The sequence below is a fragment of the Pteropus vampyrus genome, unplaced genomic scaffold (genome assembly GCF_000151845.1).
Source record: "Pteropus vampyrus isolate Shadow unplaced genomic scaffold, Pvam_2.0 Scaffold182, whole genome shotgun sequence".
In the NCBI taxonomy this organism is placed as follows: Eukaryota; Metazoa; Chordata; class Mammalia; order Chiroptera; family Pteropodidae; genus Pteropus; species Pteropus vampyrus.
In genome coordinates, this window is record NW_011888963.1 from 2750624 (window position 1) to 2778145 (window position 27522).

A 27522-nucleotide genomic window follows, 5' to 3' on the forward strand; every position below is an offset into this window, starting at 1 on the left:
TTTTTTTTAAATTAAGTTTATTGGGGTAACATTGGTTAATACAATTATATAATTTTCAGGTGTACATTATCATTTGACATCCGTATATTCTATTGTGTGTTTACCACCTAAAGTCCAGTTTCCTTCAGCTACCATATATTTGATCCCCTTTACCCACTTCACCCTCCCCCTATCCCACTATATTTGACCCCCTTTAACTGTCTACCTACTCCCTCCTCCCCCACTCCCTCTGGTAACCACTAGTCTATAGTCCATGTCCATGAGTCTCTGTTTGTCTTGTTCATTTGTTGCTTTTAGGTTTATATCCCACATATAAGTGATATCACGTGATTTTCAACTTTTTCTGTCTGGTTTATTTAGCTTAGCATGATTATCTCGAGTTCCATCCATGTTGTCACAAATGGCCATGTTTCATCTCTTCTTATGGCTGAGTAATATTCCATTGTATATATGTACCACAGCTTCTTTAGCCAATCATCTATCATAGAACACTTCGGTTGCTTCCATGTCCTGGCCACTGTGAATAATGCTCCTATGAACGTTGGTGTGCAAATACCTTTTCGGATATGAGTTTTCAAGTCTTTGGGGTAAATACCCAGTAGAAGGATTTCTGGATCATATGGTAGTTCAATTCTTAGTTTTTTAAGGAACCTCCATACTGTTTTCCACAGTGGCTGTACCAATTTGCAGTCCCATCAGCAGTATATGAGAGTTCCTTTTTCTCTGCATGCTATCCAACTTTTATTATTACTTACAAGCCCCTTTTAAAACTTCTTCAGTAACTTTTACTTATCTTTTCCTTTATTGAAGGAAACTGCTTTTCTCCAAGTAATAGTAATTCTACAGAAAAATTTTAAATATATTCCATTCTGTTTAATTGTCAATTTCAGTTATGTTGTCTTGTACTACTTTTCATTTCAGAGGCATAGATTTAGTCTGTAAAATAGGTTAAATAGACTTATGTGTGGCTATCCTGGACATATAATAACAATTTATTATTATTAATTAATTAAGATTCCAACAATCAGCTTTAAAATTTTAGAACTAAAATTTTACAATTCGCAAAACCAACTTGGCTATCTTGAACACTGGTCTGAGAGGAAGATTCAGTTGCTAAGTTTTAGAACAAAGTATTCTGTATATATTTAGATATATGTAATTAACTACATAGAAATTTTCTTTTTAAATTTTTTTATTTTAAAATACTTGGTGGGTGCACATGTGTATATGCGTGTCTGTATTTTAACAGATATCTATGTGTACATTATTCAGATCTAACCAACATTAATATTGTCCCATATTTGTTTGGGGGCTTTTATTGTTATTTTCAAAGGTTCTCTGTGCCAATATCGTGCTGTTTTAATTAGCATAGTTTTATAACAGATACTGAAGTTCTCCCCTTCTTCATCAAAATTATCTTGGTTCTTTCTCATCCTTTACTCTCCTATATTAATTTTGAAATCTCAGTGTCTATGTCCATAAACAGCATCTTGATGGAATTTTAAATTAACCTTGTTATTAAAATGGCATTGATAAGTTGGTAAGATTTGCATGATTCCTGAGTGTTTTCCCATGTACTAATGAACACTTATCCTCCTATGGGCTAAAATCCAGAGCCTAGGTTGAACTTTAGTGAGAGGGCCATCCAGTAAGGGTTGTGCCTCAGAGAAGAGAAACCTTGCCAGATAAAGTAGGTGTTGAAATCAGGCCAGATGAATAGAGTGTCTTCCCTCTACCTCTAATGAGATAGATGCAGTTCTTAAGATCCCATGTTACTTAAAATTGTGTTAAAAAATATTGTTTGTGAAAAATTGATTAGCAACTAGAGTTTCAAATTTATAATTTTATAGTTATTTTTCTTACATAAATTAAACTATCAAAGGCTTTGATTGAACTCAACAAAACAAACCTAATTGCATCATCTTTTTCCTTTTAAGTCACATTCCACAGTCACTGTCTTCTCTATCTCTTTGGCCTTCATTTTGTATTTTCTCGTGGAACACAATACATAAACATCACTAGTTCTTATTAAAAGCACACAAAACCTTAAGTAAAATAACACTTTAATAAGTAACTTAAATAAAACAACTATGTGTTTCTATGCTACATAGCAGACATAACTTTTTTTTTCTAAATTGATCTAGCTCCCAATACCTCTTGCTGTATAGCCAACAAGGGTCTATTTGAAGCAAATTATGCTAACTAATAATTTAAGCATATTATATCCAATTCAGATTGTGAGAACTATACTAGTTTAGTTTGGCTTAAATAAAAATTCAATCAAGGAATCGTCAATATCCTGGAAGTCCTTTGGATAGCTGTGCGTATCCCAGAAGGTGGAGCATAAGGGAGCCTGGGTTACCTTTGATTTTAATACCCCAAAGCCAAGCAGAATTCCTGCTCAGAAAGAAGTGGAATACTGGTCAGGGTCTCAGAGTCTCAGGAGCATGTAAAAGAAACATGGGATTCGGTTTCAAAGACTCAGGTGTAAAATAGTGTTTGCTTCACGAGAAATAGGACCAGAGCCCAACAATTACACTTACCTCAGAAACTAGAATAAAGCTGGACCAACAATCTGCCATAGTGTAATGCTGCTTCACAAAGGTATTGGCTTTAACCCCTTTAAATTCTCCCTAGCAATGAACAAAATTCATCCCAGAACCCACAGGTAGAGTTGAGCCTTCCTGTAAGTGTGAGTTATATATCTCCGGTTAAGATATTTACAAAAACAAGGAAGGCAGAAAAAAAGCAAAGTTCAGCTTCCATGGATCCTATGTTTATAAGAGAAATGTGTATTAGATCTGCATTTTAACCTCGTGAGTCTCCTCAGTTTATCCAAATTAAATCTCATATGATAGATTGTTCATCCATTTCACTAAGCCAATTACTAAACCCTGATTATATGGTTCTGTGAATAAATAAAAATATAAAAAATACTTTCTTCTCAGTGAAGTAACTAGTAAGAATAGATCCCAGTGTCAAGCCATACATGGGCTTAAAGATTTATTATGAATAGCCATTTTGGAAGACAGTTTGGCGGTTCCTTAAAAAACTAAATATACTCTTAGTATAGGACCCAACAAAACCTAAATGTGGAAATTAAACTATTACTGGTTTTAGAGTGTATTATAGAAGTAAATCCCCATGACCTTAGGGTAAAGAAGAATTTTTTTTAAAGCAAGACATAACACTAACCATGAAGTATATTGTTGACCATTTATTTTAACCACATTAAGTTTAAAAATTTAATCAAAAGATACCATAAATAAAAAAGATGAGACACAGTGTAGGAAAAGATGTAACTCCTACAAATTAAATGTACAAAGTACTTGAATATTTTATAAAAGAAGAAATACAAATGACCAATAAGCATATAAAAATATGTTCAATTGATTAAAATCAATAAAATATAAATTATATCCACTGTGATTAGCACAAATTTAAAAGTCTGATAATACCCAGCATTGGTGAAGATGTGATTCAGCCAGGATTCTTATACACTACAGGTGAGAATGTAAATTGATGAAGCCACTTTGAAAAGCTGTTTGGCATTATCTAGTAAAGTTGAAATTTTGAACAAATTAGCTTGTTAATATATTTATATATTTACTCTATAAAATTTGAGCCTTTGAACAAAAATTAGAATTTAGAAAAAGTTATATTTGTCATTATGATCTTGACAACTTCCTAATACTTAAAGACTTCCGATTAGATTGGTGATACTAATGAAACAATACATGAAGATCATTGATGTAGTTTCAGAATCCACATTAAAACTAACCTTTAAAAAATTACTGGTTGTCAAGCTTTACTGTAATATCAAAAAAAAATCTACAGTTATCTGAAAGTGCTTTGAAAATATCCCTCCCTTTTCCAACTACATATTGGTGTGAGACCAGATTTTCATCATATACTTCAACCAGAGGAAAGTACCACGACTGCTTGGATAAAGAAGCAGATATGAGAATTCAGCTATCTTTTAGTAAGTCAGGCACTAAAGAGTTTAGCAAAAAATATAATTATATAATGCTACTCTTCTCACCGAAATTCTTTTGTTTTGGAAAATTAAAAACTTGTTTTTAATTGGAAAACTTTTAATTAACATGGTTATTTATATTAAATATGAGTTTCCTATTACTTAAAATGAATTAATAACTTTTTACATTTCCCAGTTTTTATTTTTAATATGATGAATATCATTGCATACAGCCTCATAAACAAAAGGACTTTGAGGTCTTCAATATTTTTAGGAGTGTAAAGCATCCTAAGACCAAAAGTTTAAGAAGCTGTTCTAGAGGTACTCTTATGTATATGACAAAGAGATATGTTCAAGAATGCTCATAGCATCATTGTCAATAGCAGCCCCATATTAGGAAGCATCCCAAATCCATCCTCATGTAAGAGATAATTAAATAATATATTTACACTGGAAATTTACATAGTAGTGAAAATGAATCATGTATAACTAGACAGCTCAGCAGAAATGACTCTAACTGTTGAATGAAAGAAACAAGTTATAAAAAAATATATAAGTGTGGTTCCACTTATATTGATTTTAAATCCAGGCAGAGTTAACATATATTGTTTAGAGATGCATAGGGAATGGTTACAACAAAAGTCAGGATAGTTATTTTCTCTAAGGGGAAGAAGAAGATATAATTGTGAAGGTGAACACAGGAGACAAGCTTTTGTTATTCTGAAAATGTTCTATTTCTTAAATTTATTAGAGATGACACAGATGTTTCTTTATACTTATTATTTAAAATGTAAATATGTGTTTTATTCTCGTGTGTATGATATAAAATATATATTATATATGTAAGAGACTAAAATTAACCTCAAAACAAAACAACAAACAAAATATAATTAGGAAGTATGGCAAGGGAGTTAATTGGACTGGTGACCAATTTCACTTGTGTTATATGCTTTGCCTGCTATGAAATCCAAATAGTGTCAATAAATGGTCAAACTTTTACATTATTTTTAAACAAAGCTGAAGTTTATCTTGTAGCATTTTTGAAAGAATGATTCATGAGACCTCCATTCCTTGACTTCTTGTTCAAGATGATTTTATTCTCAATTTGATTGGATGCAAGATTCTTGCTAGGCATTACTCTACTGTGTGCTTGCTGGTGTTAAATGTCACCATGGAGAAATCTGAGGCTAATCGGACTGTTTTACTATTAGATGATTTATTCTTTTGCCCTGATTGCCCAAAATATACCTCATTTTTGAAGACCAGTAAGTTTACTAGGAGGCGGCTCAGTGTGGATTCATTCTGTGATAGTTTTTCCTAGAACACAGACTAGTGCACTTTGATCAGATTTTAGCCATTTTTATTTCTTGAAAGTTTTCATGAAATATTTAGTCGCTTTCCTTTCTGTTTTATTATTTTGGTTCTTTGAGGACAGCAGTGATTCATATGTTGGATTCCTTTACTTTGATCTTTTTAAGCTCTTTATCCATTTTAATTTTGCTTGCTCTTTTTCACTCCGTGAGAAATGTTTTTAGTAGTTGACTCATTTTGTTCTTTTGTTACCTCAACATGGCCTTTTTCCTGCAATGGTTTTATTTTTTTCCCTCCACTTATTTCCTCTGACACTTCATGTTTTCATGTCCTTTCTTGCCATATCTTCCCTGATTATTTTCTTTTTTTTTTTTTAATTTACCATATTTGTAGATCCATTTCTTGTTCTTTTTGAATCATACATCTTTGAAAGAATTTGATTTTTCTGGGAAAACTGTAGAAGTTTATGTTGGGTAGAGCTACTTTCTCAGCAAGAATTTATTAATGATAAATAGTATTTTATGTAATTCAAGTTCTTTAACCCTGTATTTCTTTGTAAAACTGCTAGTGATGTGTAATCTCTCTTTCATTTTTCCTCACTGACAGACTGCTTCCTACATATATGGTTTGTGTGACTCCACAGTTAGACCAATTTACTCCTCTGAAAACTAGAACAAAGGAGTATATTTCAAGAGTTTGCACCCTTATTCCAGTTGTTCATAAGAAGGTATTATTGGTTATGCCCCTCAGAGCACTGAACTTTGGAGCAAACATACTGTGTTCATTTTAAAGTTAGATCATCAGTTGTTGTTGATTTTCCCTCTGTGTCTTTCTGCCTTCTTCTTTGATTTTTATGTATTCATTCATCCACATACATTTTGATATTGTGGTTTATGGTTTTAGAAGTTGTCTACTTTTCATTAAATATAGAATTTGTTTCTTATTTTTTTTTATTGCTTTTGGGTGATATCTTAGAGGAAAAGGGAGAAATTTTTTATTCAACAATGTAGAAATAAGAAGTGTCCTTTCAATTTTTGAGATAGGAGCAGAAATACTAAGATATGAGAAAGGGAAAGTGTCTTTTACATGTATCCACATGTAGGTTTAGTTGAGGAGGTTTAGTTGAAAATCTTCAACACAACTTATTTGTGGGGAAGGCAACAAAAAAAGTTTACTTTGTTTTAATAGATATTATTGAGAATTTGGGCTTCATTTTCTGAAAAATTAAGACAATTTTATGTACTTTGCTTTCAGGATTACTTAGCTTTTTATACTTGGGTATGTTATCCTAATCAACTACAAACTTCTCATTGGATTTGAGATTTGATTTTACTCTACTTATAAGCTAATAAGTTAGCCAATTACTATTGCATGGATGCTAGCAAAAGACATGAGATTTCTGGGTCAGAAACAAAGGATTTTATTACTTAATGGCACAGCAAGAAGCATAATAAGCATCAGTGTATTTATTTTGGTTCCTCTTGGCACCAAATCCCACAGGGGCAACACAATATGGCCCAGATGAATGCTGCACATGCAATGAGTTTGCATGAAAACTGAGAAGGATTGAGCTGGGGGAATCTACCACTTTTATAGCAAGTACAGTAGTCCCCCCTAATCTGTGGGGGATACATTCCAAGACCCCCAGTGGATGCCTGAAACTGTGGATAGTACCAAGTCCTATATAGACTATGTTTTTTTCCGATATGTACATACCTATGATAGTTTAATTTCTAAGTTAGGCACAGTAAGAGATTAACGTCAATAACTAACAATAAACTAGAACAATTATAACAATAAAATAAGAGTTACCTGAACACAAGCACTGCCATGTTATAATAATTGATCTGATAACCAAGATAGCTACTAAGTGACAAATGAGTGGGTAGCATATACAGCGTATGATACTCTGGGCAAAGGGATTATGCATGTCCAGGGTGGGACGGAGCAGGATGGTGCAAGATTTCTTCATGGTACTCAGAACAGCGTCCAATTTAAAACTTATGAATAGTTTATTGCTGGATTTTCCATTTAATATTTTTGAACTGTGGTTGACTGCAGGTAACCAGAACTACAGATAAAGGAGGACTGCTGTAGTAAGTAAACCTGCTCTTTACACAGGGAGAGATGTTACCTCATTTCTTGAAATTATCTTGAGAAATGACCTGGGTAAAGCAGACTCAGCATCCCAGCAAAATGTGGGGAATCACAAAGCTCAGGGAAGGCTGTCTCTCTTAACCTTCCTCCCCCCACTCCTTTCTCTCCCTTTCTCTCTCCCTCCTTCCTTCCCTTTCTAAAACCCTCCACAGATGAGAAACATTACCTTTATGTAATCTGAAATGTTTTATTAAACACATAAAACCAACAATGGAAGAGTTCTCTTTTTAGTACTGTTCACTAATCAGGATGGGCTCTAGGTTCACCAACCTCTCTTTGGTTTTTGTTCTTATTTTTAATTATTATTTTTGAAACTCAAGTACAGAGAGTTGAGTTTATTTTATATCATTTATCTATCTGTCATCTGTCTGTCTATCTATCTATCTGTCTGTCTGTCTGTCTGTCTGTCTGTCTATCTATCTATCTATCTATCTATCATCTAGTTCTTGGCACAAGAACATTATCAGTCCCAATAAGAATGCTTCTGGTTTAATTTATGCATATATGTGTTTATTTCTATATTCCCATTCCCCACTCCCATTTGTTTGCTCCCATAGATATCTACTCTAATAACGTCGATATGTGTATTTGATTCCATATGTATCCTTGTAAAATAGTGCAGATTGTTTTGTATGTGTTCATTTTTAACTTTTTAATTTTGAAATGATTTTAAAGTTATAGAATAATTGATGTAATAGAAAGATTTCTCATGTTCTCTTCATTCAGATTCAAAAATTGTTAATATTTTGCAACATTTGCTTTATTTCTCTTTCTGTATATGTACATGTATTTTTTCTTGACTATTTGAGACTAAGTTGTAGATATTTCCCTTATCCCCAAATATTTCAGCATCTGTTTCCTAAGAAGGAAAGATCACTTCTTATATAACCACAGTACAATTACCAAATTAAGAAATTTAACAATGATGTACTTCTGTTACCTAATACACATTCATATTAGAATTTCATCAGCTGTCTCAGAAGTGTTCTTTTATAACATCTTTCCCTCCAATCCAATTTTCATTGCATTTGGTTATGTTTCTTTAGTCTTCAATCTGGAACAATTCCTTGGCCATTCTTTGTTATGTAAAAGTGTGTATGTAATTTTCATTTACATATTTTATAGTGTTATATATTTCATTACATATTTTATAGTGTTATAGACATTGTCCCTTTTCTTAATTTTTTTTCAGTTTTTAAGATCTGCCCACACTTGGGTGTAGACATCTATCTTATTCGCTGCTTCAAACTATCTTATTTGCTGTTTAGTATTTCATAATATGCATTTCTGCCTAAGTTTACTTATGCATTCCCCCATGATAAACACCTAGATTGTCATCAACTCCTTGCTATCACAAATAATTGTGTTATGAACATCTTCATACATGTCCCCTTTGGGAATATTTCTGGGCTATATATCCAAGAATAGGATTGCCGAGTTATAAGGTATCTGCCTATTTAATTTAACTAAGTACTGCTAGATTGTTCTCTGGAACAGCAGCCCTGACCACACTGCAGAAGTTGTGAACTAAGATCCCGATTTCCTTACACAACTGCCCACACTGAGTCCTAGGTAGCATTCTAATTGTTGCCAGAATGATGGTTTTCAAGTGGCCTCTTGTTCTCTCTTGATCACTAATGAGTTGCACTTTTTCTTTTGCCAAACTCTTCATTGATAGTTTTCTCAGCAGGGAAAAAAAAAAATCTTTCCCTCATATACTTCCGAAAGAAATTTTTAAAACTATGTACTCTATTGCGTATTTTTCGGTTGATGTCTAAAATTTTTTATTTTATGTCTAAGTAATTGCAAAGCATAGAATTTCTGGAGTACTGTAAATATTAGCATGTAAAAAAGAAAATTGTTGCATACCTCTTTTAAATATATTCAATTGAATCGAAATGCCATAGCAATTTGGTAACTATCATTATGCATTTCTAAAATACACAAACAGATTCTTCTTTTATAGTCAAAATTTTTATCATTTTTTTCCTCCTATAACTCAATGTCTCGTTCTTCTCTCCCTCCCTGAATATTAATTACCCTAATGTATATTTTACTATTTTTAATATATTTTAAAATATATTTTATGCTTAAAAGTGTTCTTCGTTATATCAAGTGTCTCTATAACAAAATTATATGTAAATTGCAATTACATTTAAAAATTTCATAATAATAAGAAAAAATTTTTTCTGGATTATATGTTCATTATATTATAATTATTATTAGATAATGATTCATCAGAGGAGCATATATAGTATAAGTTTTAACAAATAAATAGAGAAATAAAGTTTATTAGAAGGTGTATCTTTAGATGTATTTTTTAATTACTATATTTATCTCTATTGCTATAGAATGAGGCAAGAAATCAGCATCAATTCGATTTCTTTATTTTGGTTTTGTAGATGAGGAATGTTTTGTTTACATAAGTAAATAGATGAAGTGAAAGGAGTTTATTATAGAAATATCACTCAATTCTTTGAACTTCTTTTAAATTATTTGTCACAGCATAACCATGGTGATCTGTCATCAAAAAATATTTTTAACAACCCATTAGCTGTTAATTGGATTATATCCGCCTGTAAATTTGGTGAAAGCAAGAAACTACATGGTATATTATTCAATCATTAAAGTCATTCTCTTTCTCAACACTGACACCAAAGTTTTCCATTTTCTCTTCTCTTGACACCCATGTTTTCATACTCTGAGGCAACGAACTATTGTAAAGTTATGGACAGGTGAAAGATAAGTTTTTCTTTTGTAAGTGGGAGAAATATGATTTCAAAAGGAGAAGCTTGACTTCTTTTTTTCTAGAGAATACGTAAGGAAGTTGAGATCAAAAGTGATTTTCTTAAAGCCTGCCTGCCTATACCTATATTACTATAACACAGAGATATTTAAAAGACTGCTGCGATAAGAAAATAGTATTTTTAAAGCAATCATCATTTAAAAAGGATTATAGTAGTATTCACACAGTAGCATCAACCTTTGAGAAAAATATAAAATATTAAGTTTATTGAATTAAAAATGTGCAGAAAGGAGACTTTTATGTAAATTTTTAGCTGATCATTTTGACAGAATATATGTCTAATTCAACAAACTGTAAACTCCACCATCATGTTCCTAGAAGACCATTCAAATAGGTTGACCTCCAGTGTGTTGATGTCAAATGGGAAGACTAAATATTGGTGTTCTTGGAAGGTTATTTGATATTTTAACATAGGGTTTAGGATACTTTCATATACTTCTCTTCCTTTGCTTATGTTACTTCCTTCACTTGAATTACTGGTTCCTCCCTCCTGCCCCCATATATGAACGTATTATATGTTTTCATTATAGCTTGATTATATTGTATTATGAAGACCGATTCATTCAGCTTCCTAAACATGTCTCAAATCCAATCCCATCTCTCAATCCAGTGCCCTAATTCAGACTCACATCATTTCTCAATTAGTAATGATCTTCCCTCTGTACTCCCTAGCTCCATTATAGGATTATTGTAATGATCTGTCTAAAATACAGATCAATTCCATATTCTCCTACTCAGAAATCTTTAGTTATTCTTACATATCCTCAATGTCTCTACACTGCCAAACATATTAATATTTACTTTGATTTATTATCTTGTAATTATCTGTTTTTGACTACCTTTCCATGTTTTTCTTCAGCAAATACCCTCATCTATTTTATACTCTTGTGACACAAATCACTTATTTCCTCGAACACATATCATAGTGCATTTATTAGAATGTTACAATGGAGACATAAATTAATTATTTAAAGTAATAGTCAACCTAAACTCTGGCTGCTTGTGAAGAAAGGCTAAAATTTATTCATATGCAATGGGTATATCCTTTACAGAAAAATTTTATTCTTAATTATTGAAATATATGTTTTTAGATCACATTGATAGATAACACTAAGCATGGCCATTGGACACAAGAAAAAAAATGACAAAGTAAAGCTTTGAAAAATAAAGGGAGTCCGTGGTTAAGAAATTATAATTCCCTTCTGGATTCAGCATAGTGAAGTAGCATGAACTCTAGAATGTTAAAAGGCAGATTCTACTAACAGTTTCAACAGTTACTAATTGTATGATCTTTATTAGGTCTTTTATCTTTACTAAATTTCAGTTTTTCTCATCTATAAAGTGAGAATTAATATATATTCTTTATCCGTTCAAGGAGAGATGGTATCATATGAGATAACATTTGAGATTATATGATAAATTTAAAGAGATTCAGAAATATATTGTATTATTGAACTATTCCTTAGTCTCTTTAACTTTAATCCTATATTTCCTTAGAGGATCTAGTCTATCGTTATGGAAGGCATATGTTGATAAGGCTAATGAATGATCAAATAAGGAAATAAAGGATGTATTGGGGGTTTGTTTGTTTTATTTTTTTCTTATTTCTTTTATGTTTCTTATGTTTCTTCCTTGTTAAAACAGTTTTGGTATGAACCATGATGGAATTGGAAATTCTTGTGGGACGAAAGGTCATGAAACAGCAAAACTTATGGCAGCTCACATTACTGCAAATACCAATCCTTTTTCCTGGTCTGCCTGCAGTCGAGACTATATCACCAGCTTTCTAGAGTAAGTAATCTCTGGAGAGTGATGATGAATTGCTCCAGAAGTAAGCCATTGGTAGAAGCCTAATATGCAGTGCTTCAAATTTTGCATAATGAGTAACTTTTATAGGGCCCAGTGATATTTCAGGCTGTTCCCAAAATACTTTAATACATCATTGTGGCAAAGTTTTCCTTCATACTCAAACAGGATAGATTAGAGGACCTGGAGCAAGGATTTAAGTGGGGGTTGATGATGTGAGTGTTAGAAATGTTCAATAAATAAGAAGCTATGTCAGAAAAAAATGTAGATTTACATAATTTAATAGAACATAGGTCAAATTTTAATTTGGTGATTATACATTTCATTTCGTTGGTGGAAAAAAAAACTGAGTTCTATAAGGATGCCAAAGTATCTAATGGTGACAAACAACAACAAAAAATCAAACACCCAGGAAATAAAATTGGGAAAAATGAAAATTTGTCTGAAAATTTATTAAGTGACTCATCCTTTCTATAGTTTGGGACCTTCTTTGCCGGTCCTTTGATATTTTTTCCAAGTCTGGTTAGGTTACTTAACTGTGAAGAATATAAATTAGCTAATGTATAACTATGTTTAGGAAACCAGATGTTCTTCTACATCTCACCTGCCATAGGGCTTCAACACTGAACTTTGGAAACTAATAGGCTTAGGTTTCACTTTCTAACTGTATGACCTTGGGCATGTTTCTTCATCTTTATAATCTTCAGTGACCTCATTTGTTAAACGAGTTTAGGTAATAGTACATACATCAGGCTTTTATGTATATAATTATGTATATGCCATAATGTATTTAAAAACACTTAACAAATATTCATTAAGTGGTAAATATTATTATTTTAAATAATATCAATGTTTTAAGCTTTACTGCTCTATTATTACCTTTAACTATTTTCTGCCATTTTTTTCTTAGGGAGAAGAGATTAAACACTATAAAAAAGTGAGTCATACATAAAGCACAGGCGAGCAACAGAAATTCTTTTTAAAAATTGTCTTTGTTCAAAGTTCACATTAGCATAATGATAGTGTAAAATTTTAAAAATACAGCTAGGTTATGTAGGGTAACATTATTCATTAAAGTTTTGGTTCATATTTGCAAATGGCCAGATCATATCCTGAAAAATTATAACTATACATTTTTTAAAAGCTACAAATGAGATTTTAAATTACCTAACACGGTGCTTTGCTTAATCAAAGATCAAAAGATAAATGTATAAAACAGGATCTTTTGAATTAATTAGTATAATAATGATATTAAAGGAATTGGAAATTCATTTTAGAAGGTAGTTCTGTATAACCTAACCATTTTTAATCCTAGTAATAGATAATTATAACATTGTTCTTGCCTACTGCCAAAACTGGGTGAAGGACTATAAAGATAGACCCTAGAGCATTCGTTTGACATCTTTTGGTACTTTTTAACACAAAACACTAACAATAGCATTTTCCGGGATGTTTTTAATGAGATCGTATTACCTAAACTTAAACATTGTCGAAGATCTTCTCTCCCTAGAAATCAAGCCAGATCTGCAGTTTCTCCCTTGGCTTGGCTCACGTTTTTATAATGGAATTTTAGTGTCTGTCAGCAAAAAGACAAAACTATATAACATGCTCAGTATTCCTGTGCATTTTCAAAGGCGTCTGTCCTCTAGTTTCTCTTCGAGTACCATTTTCTTGCTCTTCTACTACATAGCCCATTTGCTAGGGCCATTTCTCTATGCATACTAAATACAAGGACCAGTTTTGATTTCTTGCCAGCACCTGCCTAGTTGAAACCATATCAAGGCTATTAAAACACTCCAAACAGGAATCTTGAAATTGCTGATAAAATAACAGTTAAGAAGTCACCACTGGTTTGATGATAAATGTAAAATTATTATTAGTTGCAATAATGTGTTCCTTTGAATTAATTAAAAGAATTAATGCAAAAAGCATTACTTAAGCCTTATTGCCTCTTTGCATTTCATATATGTAAGCATGATTAGTGTTGAGAGGGTTCTAAATGGGCTTATTTATCCTGCATTTTATAAAAAAAAATACTTTTTGTGTATTCTCATGGGGATACTCACAAAATTAAAGCCATTTGTGAAAGATAGACATGAAAAACAATAGGTAAAGATTTGGCTTTTCTCTCCCTCTTTAATAATAAACTAAACAACTCTGATTATAATCTGACCAAGCAATAAAGGTTTTTAAAACACAAGCCCCTTTAAAAAGGTCAGTTCACTGGAGCACAAAGACATAATAGTAACTTTCTTGAATTTCTTTGTTCTTTTTTATTAATACAGTGGATTTAATTGCTTTAGCAGCTATGTGTGATATTTTCTAAAATCGAGTGATATTTTGATCAGAGATTGAGGTTACATTTTGTTTTATAGTTGGCTCAAAAAGACACATAACATTTTATTTCAGTTTCTCCTCTCAAGAAAAAGAAATCTTGAAAGATGGATTGTTTAGGAACTGCAGCCCAGCCAACAAAATGCATACCTGTCTCTACTCAGTGACTATATAGGCCTAAGATGATGGTGGATTTTAACAATGAGCTTTCTATGATTTATAGAGATTCACTATTCACTATGTTCAACTGAAAACAATTCCATGGCCTTAAACACCAGTAGAGTAAAAAGCCTCTCATGTCATTCTGAAACACTACATGCTATTGATCAATCAGGAGATGGTGTTTACCAACTCCCAATATTTTTTTTCAGATTTCTTATACTCGGTGATTCAGTAAGTGGTTCATGAATCGCCCAGAAGCTGTCCTGATTAAAAAATAAAGAACTCATTTCCGTTAAAATGGACGTGTTATGCCAGCTTCTGATGTTTTCATCGACGGCTTTGCAGGTAGTGTCCTTCCTATCTGCCTGCGGGACTTATTTATTTATTTATTTACTCAGAAAATAGAGAAAGATGAACCTGGTATTTACAGCTCACTCTCACTGATGACAATGGGCTAATTTACCAGGCAGTGGAAGGCAGCAAGAAGTCATTTAGGCCAGTTTTTTTTTTTTTCTTCATCTATTTTCCACCACTTAGTGATAGTACAGAATAATTTCATATAGTTTTCAAAAATTCTGAGGCCTTGGTGAATCAACTCTTGCTCAATTCAAATTAAAATCTGTTAAATTGTTTGAACAATCAAAGATCCACAACAAAATTTTCTGCAGTTCTAAATTAAATAGAAACTAGCCATTTTCACAGAAAGGATGGAAGCTGTGAAAAGAAAAGACAACATTTCGGTCGAAGGTGAACTGAGAAGAAAAGTGAGTGTAGAGCTACGAGGGAAGTGATATAAATAAACAAGATGACCAGCATGCTCACATTTCCTCCATAGAAATTACCTTGAAGGTCAAAGTCAATAATTTATTAGATGGAAAACAGTTTTATTGGTGGAACCTCATTTTTTATGTGGAACCAATGGAACAGCTTTGAAAAACAGGTTTCTCCTCCTTCCATTTATCTAACGCATTTTGGATAATTCGCTCAAACTCATAAATATTTTGGATAAGTCATAATTGCATATGGAGAAAAAGGGAGCATAACTGAGTAAACCATTATTAGTATAGTGTTTGTATAAGGGAAGCCTCAAGTTCAGTTATGTTCAAGCACCCCAGTCATACAGAGGGCGAGAAAGACAGTAACTCATTTTAGAAAGTAATATAGTGTTAGTCTTGTGAAGACTTATAGAGCAGTTTATGAGAACATAGTAGGTAAGACACTTGATTTGAGGTGGATGATACCAACCTAATTCATCTTTGCGTAATTTAGGCATATTAGCACAATTTTGTGGGGAAAAAATAGGAAATGGCATTAAACGTTAACTTTTTGTTGTTAAGAGACTGTTAAGATATGTACAGGGTTATATAGAAAGATTATTTTTTAATTGACCCACTGTGTTATAGACTGAAGGTCTATACTTCATTGTATAATTGTTTAAATGGAAAATAAATCTAAAATTACAATTTGGAGTATGTCCTCATGTGTTCTAGAAACAGCCAGGAGTGCATATTTTACATAGGGATCTGTAAATTTCAGTTGAAGATTCAACTCTGGCTCATGTTCTTATTTTCAAGGCTAACTTTTGAGCTACGTAAATAAGACTTCTCTAAATTAGAAATAGGATACATTAAATATGACTGCTATCATGCTACAAGGATTTCTAGAAATGTAAATATACTTTGATTTACTAAGAATTTCATAATCAAGGAAAAAAATGTGTTCTCAAACTTTTTTTTTTTTTGCCTTGTCTTAGAAGCATAAAGAAAAGTAGAGTCTATGAATTCAATAATTATCTATATGGCTGTAGGTTTTTAACTAGGATTGGGCTTTCATTTGTGAAATATATACTGCTAGGGAAGTAGTTCTGCTTTTTATGTATACCGTTTTGCTCCAGACAAGCGTACCTATGCTTAACAATAGTAAGCTGTGTTAGTATCTTATAGATGGAAACTACTAACAGTGTCCTTCATTTTATTTATTAATGAGTGAGGTTTATGTCCTCTGAGTAGAAAGTCTCATGTGACGCTAAGGCACAAACTATCTATGTTTAAAAGTGGTATTTGATGAGAAAATTCAAGAAGATTTATATATAATATCACTACTATTATAATGTTATAATAGTGACATAAATAGCACTAGGCACAACATCATAAGAATTGTATGGTTATATCAATTAGCTAGAAACCTAGATTAAATAAAAATTAGTCATAGATTCCATTTTATTAAAGAGATACTATTATGAAACATAACAAAATAACTCATATCTAATATTTTTTAAAAGGGGAAACATTTGTACCAGAAGACCTATACAGAAATGTTCATATCAGTATAATTTTTAATTTTCAGAAATTAAAAATAATTTAAATATTCATTCAATACTTGTGGCATAGTCTTAAATGGAATATGAAAGAACAATATAAATGAACAGGCTATAGTTATACATATCAACATGAATTCATAATATTGAATAAAAGAATTAAGTCACAAAAGAAAATCTACAGTATGACTTTTTATATAGAGTCTAAAAGCATGTAGATGAGTACTTGAGAGGTAAAACTACTAACAAAAGCAAGAAAATTATTACTTAAAAAGTCAGAATATTAGTTACTTCCTGGTGTGTGTGGGGGGGACATGAAGGATGTGATTGGGGTAGAGCACTTGGGAATTTTCTAAGAAAAATAAATAAAGAAAAGCACTTCTAGGGTTAAATATACATCTTTCAGATCCATGTCCTCTACTTTCTAGACCTATGTCTGTGATATTCCATGGTGGTAATTGATGACTCAGAAGCATGGAAATATCCAGAATAATTATTTTCTAAGAGTTAATTAATAGTTTATAATGATGTACCATAGATTTAACTTACTTGAAATTAGCAGAGAAGTAGCAGGCAAATTTTAGTAAAATGCAAAATTATTTTGTTGCTTAACCCACAGCTAAGAATTAAAATATGAAAACTATCCCTCTTCCCAAATACTTTAAACAGGTTTTATTGCACAATATATACCAGATATGGTTAATGGGGGAAAATATATAGTACATTCTCTACCCAAAATGTAGACACAAGTTAAGTCAACGTTACCCCACACTTGCTTTCCTGGAGCCATCAATAGTAGGTAACACACATGACTTGGTAATTTGTAAAAATAGTGCCAAACTCATTTCAAAAGGCCCTTGTTGATGCCATGTCCCCAAATATATGTGTTCATTTTTTTTAAAGATCTATATGATTGTTCGCTTATATTTTATTTAATATGGTGTTTTATTCTTCTGTAAAAATATACTGGAAAAGGAGAACAAGACTTATATAGATATTTAATTAGCCATATTAATAGAAAGCAATAGGTACTTCCAAAGAACTGAAACAAAAATCTACTTTGAGATAAACTTATCAGAAAACTGGTCACAGGTGACTACAGTGTGTGGCATTTTTTGTTGTCTGGAGACTCTTGCAATGCTTATCTGATTTGGTATTCTTAAAGAACATGAACCATGATTAGAAGACCAGTAATACCTGGGAACAAGAACTTTAAAGAAGTAATTATTCTTGCTTCTTCCTGGATTAAGTCAATTTTCAGTTTACTATCAAAAAAGAATTTTTTCCTCAATGTATCTATTCTGAAACTTTTGGGATTCACGTAATTCTCTACATTTTGAGGTTAATTTTCTGTATTCTTAAAAGTAATTATGTATAATAATTTTTCATCGATTATGAGCAATGCTACGTAGGTGAATATATCTTATACTTTATTATGCTATCAGCAAATATTTTTGCCTCTAGGATCCTGTACCTAAGTACTTAATTTTTCTGATTGATTTATAATAGTATTTAACTTGATATTTTATTTTTATTATATATTTAACTCCTTTCATCAAGATGTATAATTTTGTTGTAAATAGAAATGAAACTTATATTTTAGAAAAAAAATTAAAGAATTAGATTACTAATACATTCATCTCACAAATATTACATATCATCAAAATGGTCCATCTTCTTTCATTATACTTTTCACGTTGACCGTTAACCTTAATATAAAATTTTGAATTTACTAATAGAATTACATTTGCTTAACATTTGCATACTCATATAGATTAAAGATATTTTACATTATAAAATAGAAAGAACTTGCTATTTTAAAAATTCTTTAAGGAATAATTTTTCATACTGAGGTGCATGTCAATTTCTAAAAGTACAATAAACAGGAAATAAAAAGTTCTGTCATGAAAACTGAGTAACTGGGTACAAAAAAAGTTTTCTATTAGTTAAATACCTTGATGGTAATAGTGAATAATAAATTCCATCTATATTAATACCACATTTAATATTTTATCTAAATGTTTTTTATTGACTAAAAATTAATCAAAAGGTGCATAAATGGAAGGAAAAATGTGTAAAGAAGACAATATTCTGTCCATTTGATCTTTTAGTCTATCACCTTATGAATAATTTGTTTCAATTTTTAAAAGGTATTAATTTGCTGCTGTATAAATATACTTTTTTATATAGCAAATTAACTTTTACATTTTAAGAATATGGTAAAATTTTAAGTAAATATGAAACATTATTATGCATGATTCTTTCTTACATATCTATTAATGAAAATTTGTACTGTCTTAAATAATAGCTGAGGAACTTCTACTTGTGAAATTATTTTCCTTTGGCAAAGTAGATGGAAAAGATTTGGAAAAAAAACACAAGTGCTGGCACAATTGACAGGAATGTTGGAAAAAATTTTTAAATGTTGGCATAGGAATTCTTTAAAAATTCTAACTTACTCACATGTGAAATGAAAGTAAAAAAGCATCTGTCCTATTTTATGCACACTGACTCAATAAAAATGAACAATTATATTTAGCAAAGTTTAAAGAAAGCTCTTTAAACTAAGGTATTCTGTCTGGTTTTTGGCGATCTTTATGTTATTTGTTCCACTGAATTAAAATATTATGTTTGAGCGCAAGCACACTTTGAAAAGCAGAAACTATATAGAGAGGAAAACATTCCCTTTCTTAACTCTGATGACCCTAGATGAAATATGAAATTTTTGAGAGACTAAACACTTCTAATATACTTGAGAGGAGAACTTTGGATCTTGGCCTCATCTGTCATTCGGCCCATTTATTACTGAAATATTTCAAGAACCTTTGGACATGTCTTACCACAGCATCTATTGTTCTGCCCAAGGTAGAATTATATAGATTAGGTCTTTAAGCATTACAACCACAATTTTTTTTTTCATTTTCCACATTTTATGTTTTTAATTCTACTACCAGATGTGGTTATATTTTTACTGAAAACAAACAAGAAACTTAGAGCAATATGAAATTGTTTTGATTCCTTCAGAAATTAGTTTAAATCAGTGTTTGAAGGCCAACATGACATTTTCACATTGTTGTCTGAGATGCTTTTATTATGTCTTGGTGCTGGAAAAGAAAACTATTGGAGCTCTTATTCAGGTTTCAGTAAAGCTATTTTATTTTGCCATGTGATTATTTCTTGGTAGAATGTATTGTTTTTCATGCATCAAGTTATTAAAACAAAGAGCTCAACACATGGTTTTATAATTGTGATAGAAATAGTCCATAGTGTACCTAATTTCCTTTGATTCTTTATGTTGAACAGTTCGGGCCGTGGTACTTGCCTGGATAATGAGCCTCCCAAGCGTGAATTTCTTTACCCAGCTGTGGCCCCAGGGCAGGTGTATGACGCTGATGAGCAATGTCGTTACCAGTATGGAGCAACATCCCGCCAGTGTAAATATGGGGTAAGAAGTCTCAGTCCTTATGTTCAGTCATTTATAAGTTCTCTTTCATGACACAAATGTTAGGATAGAATTTTGATGAATCTAGTTTACCTTTGGTAACGTCATTAATGCAAATATGGCCTTTGACTCTGCTCTCTTTCTGATATTGTTTGTTTAATATGTTTCTAAATGTTTGAGCAATACAAAAGTAAACAATTTTCAAATGTCTTGTGAGGGATGCTGGTAGAATTTTAATAATTTCTAATGTATTTTTTCTTTAAGTCCTGAGTTTATGATACCAACTTTAGTTTATCTTATAAAAAGTTATGGTTTTGAAACCTCTCTCCCCAATTTCACCTTTTTGGTACTCTAATAATTTGGTTAAGGACATTTTTATATTGGCTAGGAGCCTTTACTTTAATTAATACTTACTGGTGCTGAGTCATTTCAAGTTGCTTCAATCCACTACCCACATTCTAACACGACAACTCAGTGGTGACAAGATGACGTTAACTCAAAAAAAGAAAGAGGAAAAATTAGTGTGGAAAAAAAAATAGATCATAATTGACTCTGCATGTCTGCCTAAAGAAGTCTCAATGTCTATCTTAAAAAATGTACAAAAAGTTCTTCTTAAGTTTCATAGAGAAAGATTTCAGTGTCTAGGATAGGGACATGTTCATAAGTAGACACCCAGTATAAGCATGTTGAGAGAAAGAATATAATTTTTGAATAAGTTGTTAAGAAATTTTCATGGGTGAAAAATAGGTTTAAAGACTTGGTTCCTATTTTTACTCTAATAGTGTTTGAAGTCAATTTAAAAAAAATAACAACAATAAAAAAATTAAGTTTTAAGGTAGTTAAGATGAAACAATATATGCATTGTACTGCACCAGTTATTCCTCATGGGTACAAAGCAAATGAAAGTGATTTTTAAAAATCTCCCTTGGGTGACAAGTCTATTATTATTTGGCTTTGGCTGCACATTTGGTACACTAGATTTAAAGATTGTGCGCAACTATCAGAATATCTAGAGCCATGATTAAAACTTTGGCTTTTCACGTCTCTTGGTAAAGAGTCTTTTCTTCTTTTCTCATTTCTGTATGATTTTAGCTTTTTTCACCCTTTTTTCCCTCAGAAAAAGTCAGCCAAACTTTAATCTCAGTCTTTGTATATACTTGTAGTTTAGTAGGTTGAAATTCATGATAAAATGATATTACAGGTTTTCTCTTAGATTATTCTTATCTACAGTCTCTCATTTCTTAGATAGAAAGTCAAATAGGTAATATAGTTTTTCTATTGGAAATTGGGTTTTAACTCCACCTATGTATTTCCATATTAGATGATTGTATCATCAATTTTACAGGATCTATGGATTTACTTTTCTTTCTTCAATAAATTAACAGAAATTTTTGACCTGATTATCCTCTCTGTATGTGTATATCTCATTTATTTCAGACTAGCTGATTTGAAGTGAGATAAATAATAATTTAAAAATTATATATTTTCAGTTTATGTTCCTTATATTTAGCTTTTAGATCCTACTTCTTTATGTGTTATATTTATAAAGACTTTTGTAATTGATATAAAATAAAATTGGAAAACGAGAAAGACATTAACAAAATTTCATGTATTTTATTATGAATCTTTACATTTTGATTTACAGCAAAATGATTTCCTTACATTCATGTACTATATGAAAATACTTATGCTACTTTTTTATAAAGCGCTGTATGTTACTAACAAAGTTTCTTGAGTCACAACAGATTATTATCCTCCCTTCTCTTAAGTTTGTGCCTGAAAAAATGGGTTTACACAATTGAGAGCACTCAAACGTATACTATGTTTTATCTGGTTTTAAACAATTTTAAATTCTACTTTAGCAAACAGTAGTGGCTTTGAAGGTGAGAGTCCAGTCAGGTAAACAAGTCATGCTTGAGATGGTAGCTGAAAAGAAAACAAACCAGCCCTGATTTAGATAGCTGTCTGAGTGTAACATCCTGAGATGAACACTAAACAGGCTTTGAAGAGCACTGCAGGCTTGCAGTGAGAGGATACTTCTGGTGTTGAAGCAAAATGAAGTGATCCCTCTTTCAACGAGCAGGTCTCTAATGATGTCAGAGAAGATTTTAAACAACTGCAAAATGACCTGTAACTTTGGTCATCAGGTAGTCATTGCTGAGGGTACCAGTGATTACATCTGTGAGTATGAAAAATCTTGCCTGAATTTTCCGTGAGTAGGTTCATTATATACATGTTAGTTATATTTGGGAATTTACATGAAAACTTTTCATTTTTGTTTTACTCTGGGACAACATTTTCACCATTATTTCTGTATATCATCCATTTAGGTTTTCCTTAATCCTGTTAGAAGTATGAGGAGATTGTAAGGGCTGTAAATGCAAAGAACAAAACAGCACACCACAATATACAAAGTAATATAGTTGTATAATGTAATAATTTATAAATGATAAGAAGTTTTTTTTTTTATATTTACATTGTTTATTTTCTGAGATACTCCAGACTACTTTGGTTAAAATTGTAATTACAATGTTTTCTAGATGGGGAAACTAAAAATACAGAATGTGATTTATCTACCCCAAGGTAAAAAATAAAAATAAAAAATAAGTGTAAATCTGTCAGTTCTGCTTTCTATTAGGTATAGTAAATATGCTAATAAAACAAAGATAGCAGATATATTTTATTTCAGGAGACACTTTTTAGCAAGTGATATCTGTTTCTAAATATTTTCTCAAAACTCTCCATTTTGTCCAAGTCTTTTTTGTGCGAGAGTTGATTAGAAGAGCTTCCATAAACTTATTTTTAGGATCATAAATTCTCATGTGTCTGTAACCCGTAGTCTTGGATTTGAGTTTTATTTTCTGTCACCGTATATGAAAAATTAGGATCTCTTCCAGGCAAGACACAAGTCCAGACAAGCAGCATGCAAAGCCAGATCCCTACTAGCTCATCTAAAAATAATATGTTAGCAGTTTTCTATGGGGGCATTTGAAGCATCTTTGATGAAAATGCATTGCAAATAAAACGTTATCAGTTTAGTCCAAAAAATGCTTCTTTGCCTTGTACAGACAAATTCCTTCCTGTAAATCTCTATAGAATCTATTGTCTCAGGCTTTTCTCACTTTCTGTTAGTCTCTTCTCTCTTAGTAGAAGAGAATTATTAAAACTAGATTAACAAAAACAGTTCATGACAACAATAATAAGTTTAAACATAGGAAGGAAGTCACTAATGAGCCTACATATTGTAAGACTGTGGGTGATCTTTTGACTGCTTTCCAAAAAGCACAGATTAATTCAGGTCTGAATGTCAGACATAACTCTGTATTTCTTTATTCTGTCACTTTAAGTTATATCTCACATGTTGTTTTCAAATATATTTAATGGTTTAGTATAGGTTAACAATATCCAGTATATAATTTACTGGTAACTATCAAGAGATGATTTCCCCAATGGCATTTTTTAACAGAAATATAAAAAAGGAAAACCTAAAATTCATATGGAGCCACAAAGGACCCCACATAGCCAAAGCAATTTTTGAACAGAGTGCCAGGAATACACAACGGGGAAAAGATAATCTTTTTGGTAAATGGTGCACAAGGGTTCTCTTGGGGAAGTGGAGAAAACTGGACAGACACATGCAGAAGAATGAAACTGGACCCTTATCTTATACCATGTAAAATGAACTCAAAAGGGATTAAAAACTTCTATAACCCCAAACTATAAAACTCATAGGAAAAAAACAGGAAAAAAATTGACATTGGTCTTGGCAATGATTTCTTAGATATGACACCAAAAGCACAGACAACAAAAGTAAATAAAATAGACAGATAGGACTATATTGAACTAAAAAGCTTCTTCACAGCCAAGGAAACTTTGTTAACAAAATGAAAAGGCAGTTTATGGAATTAGAGAAAATATTTGCAAACCGTATATCTGGTAAAGGGTTGATACCCAAAATATATAAGGAACTCCTACAATCCAATAATGAAAAAAGCCCAAATAACCCAATTAAAAAATAGGCAAAGGAACTGAGTAGACATTTCTCAAAAGAGGACATACAAATGGCCAACAGGTATATGAAAAGGTGCTCAACATCACCAATAATCAGGAAAATACAAATCAAAACCACAATGAGATATCACCTCATACATGTTAGGATGGTTATTACCAAAAAAAGAAGAGATTACAAATGCTGGCAAGGATGTGGAGGAAAGAGGCCACTATGAAAAACAGTATGGAGTTGCCTTGGAAATTAAAAACAGAACTTCAGTATGATCCAGCAATCCTGCTTCCAGGAGTACATCCAAAAGAATTGAAATCCGGACCTCTAAGAGACATATGTGTACTCTCATGTGCACTGTAACATTGCTACAGTAGCTGAGACATGGCAGCAATCTAAATGTCCATCGACAGATGGAGGGATAAAGAATGTGGTTTATACATGCAATGGAATATCATTCAGCCTTAAAAAAAAGAAGAAAATGAAGGAAATCTGCCATTTGTGACAACATAGATGAATCTGGAGGATGTTATGCTGAGAGAAATAATGCAGACATGAAAGGACAAATACTACATGATACCGTTTATATAAGGAATTTAAAATAGTTGAACTCATAGAAGCAGAAAGTAGAACAGTGGTTGCCAGGAGCTGAAGAGAGGGGGGTTGGGGAGGTAGGTATTAGTCAAAGGATACAAAGTCTATTTAAGCAAGATAAATAAGTACTAGAGATCTACTGTATAACACAGCGCCCATAGTAAATAATACTGTATTTATGCTGAGCATTCATATTATACACATAAAAAATATATACACATAAATAAAGAGAACAGGAGGAAACTTTTGAGGTGATAGGTGTTTCTGGCCTAGTTTGTGATGATAGTTTCATGGGCGTATACTTATCTCTAGACTTACCAAGTCCTACACATTAAATATGTACAGCTTTTTGTATGTCAATCATATCTCAATGAAGTAGTTTAAAAAACAGAGAGAGAGATGATTGCTAATCCACAGGTAGATTTAATACCCAGGACAAAACCAGAGACATTTTATTGACATCATAGCTGTGTTTAATTTATGGGAAATTGTTACTATCTATGAAGTTTGTTGCTGTTTACATAGACTCAGAAGTTAGCATGTAAATGCATAATAGCGTGTGGTATATTTGCTTACTTTCATGTAGAACCGAACAGTGTTTTATTAATGGACCAGGTATTCTGAACCATGAGTGGGAATACTTGATCTGATACATGGTTTCACAATGGAACAGAATACTGTTTGACAGAATATTTTAAATAGAAAGTGTGCTTACCACTAGCTATTTCCTATGACCTCAAATTGACCATCAGTAGATTTTATTCAAACAATTTTTCCAGCGAAGAGCAGCCAAGTTGTTGTTGTAAACTTCAGATAGCAAAAGGGTGTGACAAGCATGCAAAGTGCTTTTTATTTACCTGGCACATGGCAGACATTCAATCAATGTTTCCCTTTCCTCTGTGAATATCTGTCATCCATGGTACCATTTCTGTAGAGCTGATAATGCTGGTAGTGCTTTAGGAAAATCTGAGCCATCTGTACTCTGGAGAGCATGTTAAGATATTTCAAGGGGTCATATTTTAACTCATTCTTATCTTTCAGTTTTAACTCAAATGCAATTTCTCTTCATACAGGCTTTCTTTCTGACCAGCCTATATACAAAGATTTCTTCCAGTTACTCTGTTTCAATGTTAGGGATACACCCTACAAAAGAAGTTGCAGAATCCCCATGTAATGTGGTGGAAACAAAAAAGCAAAGAAGATAATATAATTTTGAAAACTTTAAGACTTCTCATTAATGTTGAATCTTTTCAGGGAAAATGTATTTGTGTCAAAGGCTTTATTTTACTTACAGATTATCAAACTTTAATGTTTTCTCTTCATACCTCAATTAAGTAACTAATGACAGAATAATTTATAAATGGTTAAGTATGCATGTTTGTTCCACACTTTAGGTGATGAGAGATTTTTAAGATCTAATATTAGAAATGAAAGGTCAAAGGGAGTTTATGTGTATATATAAAATTAGATCTATTAGTTTATAGTAAGAAATATAACCTTAAGTTTATATGTAGTCAACTCAACTAAAATCTGAACGTTTTATTACCTATGGAAATCTACCCAATAGGCAAATTTATTATCAAAAGATTGTTTGGAAAGAATAGAATTAAAATGAGATAGCATAATTATTTTTATTAACATGTTAATTAATAACTATAATAAGAATGTCATCAACCTGTATCTGCCTGCAGCGTAACTCTTCGCAGTCAGAGTAACCTGCTAGAGATAAAATAGTTGAGTTTTCTAGTTATGGTATTTTCCCCATGGAGAGTACTTTGTAAAGACAGACATATTTTGTCTCTCAGACTCTAGTTTTTAATGTTTTCATGCTTACTCCCCTTCGTTTATTATTGAGTCACTGCTGATTAGCTGAGTCAAGTCATGATTGCTTTCTCATTGAGAATCATTCCAGTAGAAAGACTTGATTAGTCTTTTTCAGGGTATTATTAGCTACTTACCCAATTTTCTTTTTAAGAGATGCAGATAACTTGAGAGAGGATAATAGTGAAATACTTAGAAGTACATATAAGGGAAGTTTAAAGAAATTGAGTTGGAGTAGCCTGTAAAATAGACAGTTAAATGTTGGCCTCAAAACCATCTTCAGGCTTTAGGACATTTGTTATAGTTTGATTGCTGGTAACAAATTGTTCTCTTTCCCTACTAAGAGCATAAAAAAATCCAGTGGCCTTAATTTTTACAGCTGGAAGGTTGAAGATTAGGTAGAAGGAAGAATTTTAAACTATTAAACATTGGAATTTTACACTGAGGGAGATTGCAGAATCACTTTGCTTGAAGCTTTTAAAGCAGTGTAAATATTCTACAGTGTGATGTGATGTGGGCTTAGGGAATAAAAGGCTTAGAATTATTTTAGCATCTCAATATTGTTTTGGAGTCCAAATATGTGTATTTATCAAACATATACTTGACAAGAAGTTGATTTGATTTTTATTTTCCCTTAAATTTCAAGCCAAAATTATAGGTTCATATTCACTTATATCCTTAAAGATCAGTAGTTTTTACTCTGGATTTGCTTCTTAGAGCTTTTTTGTTTGTTTAAGCCACTTGATCGTTTTTTAGCCTGTTCAAAATAATGATGATTTAATCTCAATTTCTATAT

General features: G+C 31.7%; 1 protein-coding gene across 1 annotated transcript in view; it reads left to right on the forward strand.

Moving 5' to 3' along the window:
• ADAMTS6 (ADAM metallopeptidase with thrombospondin type 1 motif 6) overlaps positions 1-27522 on the forward strand; it is a 255221-nt gene that overhangs the window by 121577 nt on the left and 106122 nt on the right. The window contains exons 9-10 of the mRNA XM_023537208.1: positions 11895-12041; positions 20173-20314. Of these exons, the coding sequence (XP_023392976.1) occupies positions 11895-12041; positions 20173-20314 (289 nt within the window). The remainder of the gene's footprint in view (positions 1-11894; positions 12042-20172; positions 20315-27522) is intronic.